General features: G+C 31.8%; 1 protein-coding gene across 1 annotated transcript; it reads left to right on the forward strand.

Annotated features, from left to right (window-relative positions):
• The first annotated feature begins 1,024 nt into the window (after positions 1 to 1,024).
• Positions 1,025 to 11,626, forward strand: LOC128249829 (uncharacterized). Its single transcript, XM_052974371.1, has 7 exons — positions 1,025 to 1,122; positions 2,185 to 2,284; positions 4,865 to 4,946; positions 7,160 to 7,195; positions 8,702 to 8,734; positions 10,187 to 10,219; positions 11,403 to 11,626. The coding sequence occupies exons 1-7, from the start codon at positions 1,083 to 1,085 to the stop codon at positions 11,469 to 11,471; spliced, it is 393 nt and encodes a 130-aa protein (XP_052830331.1). The 5' UTR covers positions 1,025 to 1,082; the 3' UTR covers positions 11,472 to 11,626.
• The last annotated feature ends 1,973 nt before the right edge of the window (positions 11,627 to 13,599 follow it).

The following is a 13,599-nucleotide window of genomic DNA, read 5'->3' on the forward strand; positions in this document are numbered from 1 at the left end:
ATTGATTATGTGAAGGGGAGCTGTGAAAATGTGTTTCTATCACAATAGACGTGAACTGCCCATCAACTGTCATAGCATATGACCAGGTGAATAGGTTAAAAGACATGTACAAGTAGGAGAAAATATTTATGATCTGTTGTCTCATATACGAGACATTGTAACAAATATCAAATCTGTTTATAATATCTATAGACTCGACTCTCAGTAGAAACAACTATAACAATACAATGTAAACGCACTTCTGAAACTTTGTATAGACTTCTAAAAACAATTAATACAGTTATATTATATTCTGGTAGCAAGACGTAATACCATGTACCTACAAAATATTAGCTTTCACTTTTTCTGCAATGTTAGAAAAAATGAGATTATAATTCGATTTAGATGATTTAATTACCCAATAATTTAAGATGCTTAAAAAATATGTAACATTTACATGTTCATTTTTGCGATCATATATTGAATTATTAAGCAGTTATTTTTTAGAGAATTAGCGAAGGTTGCAATATATACTTCATTTTCTATTATTAACATAAGTTTGCTGCATTGGTAGACATACATTGTTGCAGAACAAGCTAATATATCGTATGCGTTTTTAACTCTATGTAATAATATACAATATCATAAGTCATGGAAAAATATGGGGTTAACCTCAACGTCGCTTATCAATCTATAATTTAATGGCTTTAGCATTAATTTAAGTCATATTTTAGCCCATACAAACACGCATGTGCCTGTGTTAGTTCTGAAAGACTGCCTACATTCGTTCCATCTTTTGAATACAAAACGGTACCATTAGGAACATTCGTTATGAAACGTAACAATTACCAATGGAAACTCAAAAAATCTATTTGAAGTAAACATTTTGTAATAGCCAATGAAGACATAATTAATAAGTTGTCAGATATAAAATTTAAATGGACAAACATTTCACCTCAGTAATATATCACCCATCGAATTAATAAATTACAAAAGTCCAATCTAACATATGTCACTACATATTTCGAACTATAATTAAAAATATTGAAGATGTATAAATAAACGATTACATTTTCTGAGTAGCGTGAGGAAGAGGCAGAAGCATGAGATACCTTATTTTACTTTTATTTGCTATTCGGTTTGGTATGTAGAAACAGGAAAATATTTCTTTTATATGTCTGATGTATCGATACTATTATTATATTATATTTTGATATTATATATTATATATTGATAATATTCGTATAAATATCTCTGCATCAGTATATCATGAAAGTTCTCAATGAAATTATTATCTTATTAATTTATACCTACAGCTTTATATTTTTTATCTATCAATTTACCTGCACTTCCTACAGTTTGCGTCTATATTTCTCAGTAAATAACTTTATAACTGGTTTGTAACTCATATATATATATATATATATATATATATATATATATATATATATATATATATATATATATATATATATATATATATATATATATATATACACACACACACACACACAGTTCGTAATTCTATTTGGGCATTCTGCCGGTAATAATGGACACACGCAACTCATTAGAAAGCTCCTAGTAAGTAAGTAGTTAAGTACATGAAGGAATATTAAACTAATTCTATTCTTCTCTTCCTAATGTTGAAAATTATTATATACACACATTTTAAATATTCTGGTTATAATATCTTTGTTAATAATCTTAAATTCTATCATTATACAACATAACAAATTTGTTTATATACAATCACCCATTGTAACTCATGATCCTTTCCTCTGTATTAATATTATAGGTTTTATTAGCATCTTGCTCATTTAACTGGTAATTAACATCTTGATTTCGGGTTTTCCTCCACCCACACTCCGTTATTGACAGCTACTTTATACTAATCCTAAAATCCTGACGATATTTATGACCATACCCAGCTATGTGCTAACAAATCACTCCGGGACTCCATTCTAAACAGACACAGTCTTCTAGTCTTAGATATTGTAGCTGATAATAGAATTGATCCACAATCATTTAGAAGCTATGACCCTAAAAAAGCTACGTACAGTTCTTACAAGTGTAGTATATTCTTAGCTACATTAGGGGCAACTTGGACTAATTCCCTATTGTCTGCTCTATTAGAGCATTGGAGTAAAATTATATTCAAGTGTCAAACTGATTAAAACATTCTATTTTTTTTATTTATTTATGCAGCTGAATCCAGAATTATCCCTACGGGTGAATGCATCGCATTAGACACCCAACGTTGTAAAATTGCCTATGATAGGTTTAAGATCAAGAAAACAATGTGCAAGTATGTATCATAATATAAAACATCTATACACACATACATATATACACACCCATTCAAGGATAGCAAAATCCTATGGAAGTAATTGTTAATTACCTATACAAAGAATATTGAACATCATATTTAATACTCAGCTGCAAGGTAACTATATAAACCGTGGTTTATATATATTTTATTTACTATAATAATAAGATGAGAAAATAGAAAGTCAATTAATAAATTATTATTTATTAATTAAATTGAGAAATATCCCTTGTAGCTGTATCACTTCAGACCCTCAGACAATTAATTAATTTTAATTTAAAATGTTTCAAAGTCGAATCTCTTCAGAGGGATGTCAATATATCCAAATAGGTGTTCGATTTCCTCATGTTGTGCTAACTGCTGCAAACCTTTAACTGGGAAAATTTATTCATAAGGAACAGAATTCTTTATACGTGTAGCTTCTCTTTTTTTTCCTCTTTTCTTTTGTTATGGACCCCAAATTAACAACACGCTGGAGGTTGATAATCAATATATTATTTAGCTACGTCTGGATGTGTGTAGGTTCATTCTTAATAACATGCTCATGTATTGTTTATAACAAAAGAAAGATGAAAAAGGAGAAGCTGCACGTATAACACATAACTTAGAAGCAGCGCTACAGATGTACCAACACACACGAGATTGAAACATAGCCAACGTCACGCACTTCTCATGAGGAATTTCGGAAGGAGCTTTGTGAGACCACTACTGAGACGCTTCCGAAAAAATAAAGAAAAGCCGTTGGAAAAGAGCTTATAGCAGAGATTCCATCAAAGAATATCTGAAGAAGGAATTGTATTCCGAAATATCATCGGACAATACATAACTAAATTACAACATATATATAGTCCATTTTAAAAAAATTATTGAATAGCTTAATAACTACTTACCCTCTCACTTTACTCTCTTTAACCCTTTATGATTCTCCCATTATATATTTATTACTTACCATGTATATACATTTATTTATAGACGTATTTGTATTTGATGCCCTCTCTTATTCATATTGCTTGACTTATTAATTTGATAACTGTATATCATTATGTGCTCAATATTGATTTTGTACACAGTTTACTGTATATCTTGCACCTATCCCATATTGCTTTATCTTTATTGTTTCCCTTATTATATTTATTAATTACAATGTGGATTTACTTATTTAATTATCGCCTAATAAGGAAAACTAACAACTTTTATAATTCATATATCCCCCCCTCTCTCTCTCTCTCTATCTATCTATCTATCTATCTCTCTCCCTCTCTTTAGATGCATGTCTATCTCATGTGTATCTTAATCTTTTACTTTTTTCTTTATTTAGTTAATTAGAGGAATATTTCCATTCACCGGTTCGAATTTTGTATATGTCCCTAATTTGGTTTGATCCTATGTTTTTCGTATGTTTTTCTAATCTAAATTGAATTAATTCTACTATATGAACCAAACATTTAGCTATTTCCTAACTCACTGTAATTATCTAGTTGTACCTGTTTCCGCTTGGTATGTACCTAAATTATATTATTCTAAGATAGACTTAGACATTCACGTCTAAATGAGTAACTACTTCCGATTCTGAGAGCTTTATATTTAACTATTTATATATTTAACTATTCAAATACATTTATTAGTAAATTTTAATTTAACATGTTTAATTGACCATTATTTAAAACCTTATTATCAGTGTTATTTGCATTGTTATTCAGTTCAATTCCTATTTATTTATGTTGAATACCATATTACCCCATATGTATGTATATATATATATATATATATACATATAAATACATGAAAAGGTATATATATATATATATATATATATATATATATATATACATACATATACTTATACACACACACATAAAATGCATATAGATATGCATACATACATCAATAAATATGTGTGTGTGTGAGTGTCTGTGTGTGTGTGTGTGTGTGTGTGTGTGTGTGTGTGTGTGAAGGCGCGTGGCTTAGTGGTTAATGCATTCGGCTCAGGAACGTATGGTGGAGAGTTCAATTCCCTGCGACGCGTTGTGACCTTGGCCAAAACACATTGCTCCAGCTCACTCACCTGGAAAAATGAGTGGTCCCTGTATTTCAAAGTCCCGGCCTTGTCACACCTTGTGACTGAATCAATTTCAGACCCCGTGTTGAGACTAAAACTATTCCAGCGCTGAAGACGCGTGTTACCAGTTCAATAACACAAAAAAGTTTGTTTGATTCATTTAAACATTTATTCTTTTCTACTCAAGGCACGAGGGCCGATATGTTTGTGGAGGGGGCCAGCCAGTTAGATCGACCCCATTACGCAGCTGCTAGTTACATTACCGACCCCGAAATACTGAATGGCAAAGTCGACCTCCGCGTAATCTAAACTTTGAACGTAAAGACAGATGCAATTAAACATTTATTGTGCGTAATATGATGTCGACACTATTGTCGTTCGCAACTGTAAACTCATCTCCGACAACCCTACGGTCTATATTTTTAATAATGCAAACATTTGTTTGTTCGTTTCTTTTTTTTCCTGCGATTAAATTTGAGGACGATTTCTCTGTTTTTCAGTGATTATGAAGGTTTTCTTCGTTGCGTTGAGACACGTGAGGATCGCTGTTATATAAAGTATAGGGTTCGACACATCTGTGCAGTAAGTTATTTACTGTTCTATTTTTGTTCGGTGACGAGTATAAGAAAGAGCTAATCAATACATTATATGTCACATTTCCATCATTTGTTGATTGTTCTTTAAATTCAGAATGACCTTTGAAACGAGAAATGCCACGCATCGGAGTTTATGAACAATCTGAAACCTTTTTCCAGTGTTGCAGATATAATTATTTTCCAGTAAGCATCAAAGTTTGAGAGAAGAATTGGCCAAACTGATGATGTGTATGTTATATATTTCAAACCCATTATTATTCAAATGAATGAAAGAGTTAGGAAACTATAATTAATTAACCAATAGTAATCATACTTGTGACACACTCCATATACTTTATAAAAAAATCTCCAATATTTTAACATCTGCGCCCTTTCAATTTGAAATCTATTTAAAATAAGTTGACATCAACCGCCCACATTCTCAGGAAATGTCTCTCTACCTAACATAAATCTTAGGTCTCTGGTTGAGACTCGGTTAGAAGATGAATTGAAATTCAAGCCAATCGAATAATGATGATGATGATGATGATGATTATGATAATAATAATAATAATAATAATAATAATAATAATAATAATAATAATAATAATAATAATAATAATAATAATTATTATTATTATTATTATTATTATTATTATTATTATTATTATTATTATTTTATGTTTGACTTTTGTTTTGCATTTGTACAAGTTGGATCCAAGTCTCACCCAGACACCTCAAGAGACAACAAGTTAGAAGTTCATGTAGGTGTTATGCCTAGGGTACCATATATTTGGATTTGTACAGTTTTGTTCAAGTGAATGTTTAAGAAACCATAAGAAAATTATGTGTTTACTTTAAAATTTGAGATCACATAGACAGTATTTTACGTAGGATATGGGCAGTTCCCATGAGCACTATCTTTTGAATTTCAGCCATTTTGGGGTTTCCTGGTATCTGAGCTAGGTAGTAATCAGCCCGTTTCGCTGTCATTCCCAGAGCACCTATGACAATAAGGTATTGTTTTCGTCTTCAGATTCCACATTTTGCTAATTTCTATTTCAAGATCTTTATATTTGCTCAGTTTTTGTATTATTATTATAATTATAATTATCATTATTATTATTATTATTATTATTATTATTATTATTATTATTATTATTATTATTATTATTATTATTATTATTATTATTATTATTATTATTATTATTATTATTATTATTATTATTATTATTATTATTATTATAATATGTATTGTTATTTGTATTTATATTTAATCTGCTTGTATGTTACAATCACTTGATGAAACACACCCAGCGTCCTGGGGCGAGTGAAGGATGAGAGATTTTAAGCTTGACTGAGAGCTTAGGGAGAGAATGTAACAGGGTCTGTAGCGAAACACCTTCATGTAATACAACACTGACATTTAATCTGATTGCCCATTTCTAAGTATGTCTGCAGTACTTGTCAGCAAAATCTTTTGGCTTTCTCTCAGACATGATTTTCCTAGACGTTTTATCTAGACGTTTCTGGCATAAATTTCTTATCATACCTAGGACACCTACAACAGTAGTAACAGTTCTCGATTTAAGAGGCCACATCTTTTTCTTTTGTATTTCAATTTTCATATTCTTATAATTACTTAATTTGTCCAGTTCCAGTATTGAGGTCGAATTCATCTCTCCTTAAATTTCGGAACTTTGCCACAATTTGGAACTACTATTCTTAAGGGGGGGCAGAATAGTTAGCACGTCGGGCAAAATAATTTGTGTCATTTCCTACATTTTATGAACTGACTCCAAATACAGCCTTGGTCCGCTCTACCGTTTATCCTTTCATGGTTGATAAAATAGTGACAGAGGTACATCGAGGCTGATGCAATCATGTTGTCCCTCCCCACAATATTCCAGTCTTCGTACCTATAACAGAGAGGATTATTATTGTCATTCTTATTAATTTTAACATTGACGATGCTTCTTGTTTTATACCATTGACTTTATATTAATACATTAATACATATATTACAAATTACATTGTGACTTCATGAGACAACGAAGTTGCTCACTTTACTTGCATTAGCCCTTAATCAGAAAGTGTATATTGATAGCAAAGTTATAATATTGTACGACGAAATTCAGGTCAAATTCATAAAGAAAATATATTATATACAATTTTGTTTTCCGAATGTATACTCTAACGATATTACATCCTTCATTTTAGAGAAAGATGGATCACGACCGGGAGGTGAAACGTAAGGTACGTGATGTCAGCGGATCTACTGCATCATGATTTGAAATGCAGTATGAAGGATTTTATTTTAATTTTCAGCAGCATAAACAGATATTGTATCATAAGAACTATTGTATATTACTTTGTAAACAGAATATCTGTGTTATATTGATTCATTACATTTGTTAAATATTTGATAAACGACTTAATGCTATTCCTAGAGCAATATGACTCAATATATATATCCATTATTATTTGTAGCAATAAGGCAGCGAGCTAGCAAAGTAGCTGACGCGCTTGAAGAAATGCTAAACAGTATTTCACCCATCGCTACATTCTCGGTTCATATTTCGGCGAGGTCGATTAACCATTTCATCATTTCGGATTCCCTAAATTAAGAACTAGTGAAACACTAGGGTCGACGTAATGGACTAGTTACCAACTCCCAAATTTCAAGCCATGTGTATTCAATAGAATGGATTATTATTATTATTATTATTATTATTATTATTATTATTATTATTATTATTATTATTAATTCCGCAATAACCCTAAATATTTGGGGGTCGATAAATTAATTTTGGGGCCGATAAAATAAGTATCAGCTGAACACTACGGTCATAATAACCGACGAAATTCCTGGTAGAAACCCCTAGTATTATTGTTATTTGGGATGCGATTTGGCCTCGTGTAATTGATCCATACATTCCCGAATTCATATGTATTTTCTTACAGCTACATTCTATCTATTAGAGTCGATGCTTTGTCACTCGGAGTATACTTATGTATCATTCCTGCTCCAGTAGCAGCTTATCATTCGTTTCAAGCAACCGATACACTCAAATTAGTATTATTCTTCTCATCAACTTTTACAATGTGGTTAGAGAAGAATTGTCCGGCAATGAGGGCATTGCTTTTCATCATCTGAGGTCAATAAAATAACTACAATTTCTGTACTGTGGTCGATTTCACTTCCCCTCAAATTTCGGATGTATTCTTCTTAAGGCAATGGCGGGCAGAATAGTTTGTACGCTGGAGGAAACATATAGGGACATCTCGTACATTTTTATGAACTGAACCCAAATACTGGCGAGGGCCACTTTTCATTTCATCCTTTCGGTGGTTGATAAAAAATTGTGTGTTGATGACCGTGTTAGATGTAATCGTGTTGTCCCTCCCCACAATATCTCAGGATGTGTGCCTATAGCAGAAAAGAATAATATTGGCATCGACTGTATCTTAATCATTAATGTTACTTCTGCTAATGGATATTATACTATTTTACCATAGCTTTATTTTAATTCACTAATTCATCGATTACCTAGCAGAGTGTGATTTCGTGAGACAACGAAGTTGCACAATTCAATTCTATTAATCATTAATCAGAAAGTGTATATTACTAGAAATGTTATAATATTGGTTAACGAAATACAGGTCAAACTCATCAAGTTATATTTTTGAATATATATTAAATAGAATTTTGCTAATCGAATTTATACATTAACGATATTACTTCTTTCTTTTTATCAATAGCTACGAGATAGACACGAATACAAACACGAATCGGTACGTAATTTTGCCTCTACTGAATCATCTTTGGAACCGCAGTTTCAATTATATATTTGCAGTGGACACTATCGTATATAGATATTCTACCATAACTACTTTGCTGTATAATATTTTCAAGAGATTATCAGAGTTATATTGATTTATTATAGTTCTTAAATATTTCATAAACAATCTAATAACAATCCTAGAACATTATGACAACATGAACATATCAATAGTTACTAGTAGCAATATGTTGGCGTGCTGCCAGGATCGTTAACCCGCTGGACGAAATGCTGAGTGGTGATATTTCGCCCGTTGGAACTCTCTGAGTTGAAATTCCGCTGAGTACGACTTCCCCTTTCATCGTTTTGGGTTCCATAATTTGAGAATAAATAATCGACTATTCCCCAACCCCATTGTTTCAGTTCTTGTACCTCTAGTAAGAATGATTATTATTGATTCCGCCAAAACCATGATTATTTGGGGCCGATATAATAATGTTGGCATTGATAAAATAAGTACCAGCAAAACACTAGCGTTAATATAATCGACCGGCTCCCTTCCTCGATATCCCAACTAATGTTACATCCGTGCTAAATGTTCTCAGTGATATAATAACATTTAAAATGTGTTTTTACAATCCAGAATGTGGATATCATAATCATGTCATGAGCATTCGTATAATTGATCCATGCGTTCCCAGATCAATATGTATTTATTATAGCATCATTTTATCTATTTGATTCGATAACTTGCCCTTTAGTATTTTCTCTTGCATCACTTCTGTTCCACAAGTAATTCATCATTCATTTCAGGCAAGACATACACTCAAGTTCGTATTATTTTTCTCATCAAATTTCACAAGGGGGATAGAAACGAAATGCCTGCCATTTCCGTTATGGAGTTGAATTGTTCTTTTTTCTGAAATTTCAGTATTTTGCCAAAATGTGGAAGTACTATTCTTAAGGCAATGGCGGGCAGAAGAGTTAGCACGCCAGACCAAACAGTTAGGGTCATTTCGTACGTTATTAACTGAGTCTAAATACTGCCTTTCATCATTTCGGGGTCGGTAAAAAGTGTCAGCTGAGCACCGTGGTCAATGCAATGGTGTTGTCTCTCCTCGCAATATTTCAGGCTTTGTGCCTATAGCAGAAAGAAATATTATTGACATCGACATTATCATTAATTTTTTCTGCTAATTGACATTATACCTTTTTACCATTTATTTTATATTGATTCACTTATTAATATATCACGTAGCACAGTATAATTTCACGAGTCATCGTACTTGCACACTTCAATTGCATTATCATTAATCAGAAAGTGTATATTACTAGCAATGTTATAACATTTTTTTTAATGAAATCCAGGTGAAACATGAACTTTTTATTTTTGAAAATATATTAAATAGAATTTCTGTTTTTGTATTTATAATTTAACGATATTATCCCTTTCCCTTTTTCAAAGACAACCAGTTCGAGTTCCAGGTCCATAATTAAGGTACGTGATGTCATCATGTCTTCTAAATCATCGTTTGAAGTGCTTGTATAAACGATATTATTTTAATTTACACCAGTTTAAAGAGATATTGTAACGTGCCTTATTGGCTATTTTATATTGTAAACAAATTCTCAGTGTTATATTTTTTCAACATATTTTTTCTATATTTCATAAATGACCTAATCGCATTCCTACAAAACTATGACAATACGAATATACTAATTATTACTTCTAGCAACATGGCGCTGAGCTGACAGAGTCCTTTGCACGCTGGACGAAATGCTTAAGGCTATTTAGCTCGTTGGAACGTTCTTAGTTGACACTCCTCTGAAGGCGATTTCGCACTTCATTCTTTGAGGGTTGTGAAATTAAGTAGCAATCAAATGCTGGTTTCAACGTGAAAGAAATTATATATCCATCAATGCGGTTTTGAGACCTCATTTCATTGTTCAACATTTTCGTATATACACTATGTTTTCTTGTATTATGTGAGTCCCTCATTTCTCAATGATTTCAAAACCCCGTGTCCGATTTTCTGAAACTTTTATCAGGTTATGTAGGATTATGCATCCCATGTCTTTTAAGCGGAAATGCAGAAAAAAACAACATTTATAGTATGTTTCTTTTTATTATATAAGTTATGTAAGTTAAGGTATTCTGTAAGTTAAATTATTATGTAAGTTATATAAGTTAAGGTATTATATAACATGCGACACTACTTTCCCCTAAATGTCAAATTTCAAGCCTTGTGCCTATATGCGGAAGGGTTGATACTTGTAGCAATTATATTAACCGATGATAAATTTATTATTCTATCAACCTATCCTGCGGGTGACACAATATGAATGTGCAATGTGGTTTACGTACATTAACTCGGAGATATTTCACAAGCTTTCAAAAATATATGCAACACAACGTGTGTCGTTTTTATTCAATTATTACTTTATGAAATATACACATTTGCCTTTAAAAAGCGCCCAGTGATTAAATTCAAGTTCATAATTTATTTCGCACGAAAAGCTTGTCGCAACAACTATAATCAGTACTCTGTCAATCTCTAATTATTTTAGCATCAGACAAGGTTTCAGAGCCCATCCCTTTTTACGCTAATACATTTCATATATCTATTTTCCGTAAGCATTTATTAAGATGTTCTATATTTTATTTTCTGTTCGCTTTACAGATGACGTTCAGAGGGGTAATCGTTACTGCATTTGTGGGTACATTATTAATGCATAACAAAGTAAATTGAATGCAATCACAATAATATTACCATGTGAATCTGAAAATTTGAAAGAGGTTCCAGTCGTGTGTCCTTGAAACATATCAGTCACAATAAGATGTTAAACTATATTTTTTTTTCTTTTTCCCTCTCTCTTAATTCTAATAAAGCGATCAATGTTCAAACTCTATTTAATCCTTTTCTACCTTTACTGCATCCAACGAAACGCCAGCAGCTATACTAGAAAACAATCTACCTAATTCTCACAAATTATATAGTTCTAAGCATTTTCCTGAACGATGGTTTTCATTGTATCTGCCCTGATTCATTGTCTCTTCCCGGAATTCGGTTGGCCAGGAAGTACAGATAGAAAGAACCTTATTTGAGACTAAATTTCATTGGCAGCTGGGTATAGAGTTTATTAAAATAATGGTTTCAAAATCATTCAGAAGAATTCTATACATTTCATTAAAGATAATAATAATAATTTTTTTATCGATGGTGGAATCAGCTAATATATTCATTGGTATGTAAATGTACAGTGATTATGTGTGTACTGGTATGTCTGTGTGTAAATATGTATATATGCGTAACCCCCCTCCCCGCACAGACATGTATATGTATGTATTCAGGTATGTATTCCATAAAATACATAAAACAAGCAGCAGGATTTGCAATCATATATAACATACATAAAACAGAACTGCTGCTAGGCACCGCACACTTCCTTCGTAAAACACGTTCAATACAGTGAAAATAAGAGCACCACGACAAAGCACAGCACAAACCCTAACCTCACGCAAGTGCGCTCAGTAGTGTAGTGAAAGCACATGATAAGTTAAAAATACTGAATAATAATTTTAATAATAATAACAATCAGAAAATATGTGTGACAGCAAGCTGCTGGGAATATAGACCACAGCAGACAGCATTGACTGATAGCTGCTGAGAACATAGACCAAATCTGAAGGTACCATGAAGCATAAATTAAAAACTCACAAAATCAGTGACAGGAAACTACGTCTAAAATAAGCCACCTCAGGAAACTGAAAGACTTTTCTTATATGGAGTATATATATATATATACAACAATAGTTTCCTGTAGATGAACCTTTACAGCAATATGTGCATATGAATGTGAAAATGTAAACACATTGCTATACGAAATCTGCAAACCTGTGATTAAAATTTTAAATTTTACATTTTAATTACATATAAATCAATATTTATACAACATTTGTACATTGCTATTTCTTCTGGGTCTTTCGCTGATCTATGAATAATAATTATAATTATAACTACGAAGTAAACATCAACACATGTCCGTTAGCTGCTTTTGAATGCTGTAAAAATGGAACCATAACAAAGTCAACCAAAAAGAGAAGAAATAGGCAGGCAGATAATCATAAATGCTATAAAGCAGTTGATTGATAATACACCAATAATAATTATGGTTACAACTGCGTATGAAATATCAACACACGTCAGTTAAGAATGTTGACGCGTAAAAAAGGTGAAAGGACGGTGGAGAGATAATCATAAATACTATAAAAGTGTTGATTTATGATTTACAAACTCTAATGTGCAATACACTGCCCCGCAAAAATGTAGGCAAACATAAGCAATCCTATTATGCTCATAGGATATAGGTATTGATAATGATAAAGAAGAGTTTATCAGGAATCAAAATTAAATTAAGCAGAAAATGGTGAAATCATAATCAAGAAGAATTGACTAACATCGAATATTATTTTTTAATGCAAAACGTAATCCTACCTAACTGCCGTTTCTGATTCCAATGTCCTACGGTGTTGCCATTGAAAATTCTGAGAATAATATTCGTCCTATTTTGTAACACGTGATCTGGAACATGGAGCTTCATCGGAATGAAGAAAAATAAAGAAAAGAGAAGAAATGAAAAGAGGGAGATCCCTTGGAAGAAGAATGAAGGTTTAATATATTTAAATCATAAGCATTTTGCAGTGTAAGACTCCAGGACATTGAGTAAATGAAAACTTGAATTATTAATAAGGGTAACAGGACATATAAATAATAATTAAATGTTGCTCCCAAAGGAATTTTTAAATACAAACAAATGACCGAGTCCTGTCAGCGTTGATTTGTGGCTTCGATTCTGGCTATGATTAGCTCATCATTT

This window comes from Octopus bimaculoides, chromosome 18 (assembly GCF_046866305.1).
Source record: "Octopus bimaculoides isolate indiv1 chromosome 18, ASM4686630v1, whole genome shotgun sequence".
Classification (NCBI taxonomy): Eukaryota; Metazoa; Mollusca; class Cephalopoda; order Octopoda; family Octopodidae; genus Octopus; species Octopus bimaculoides.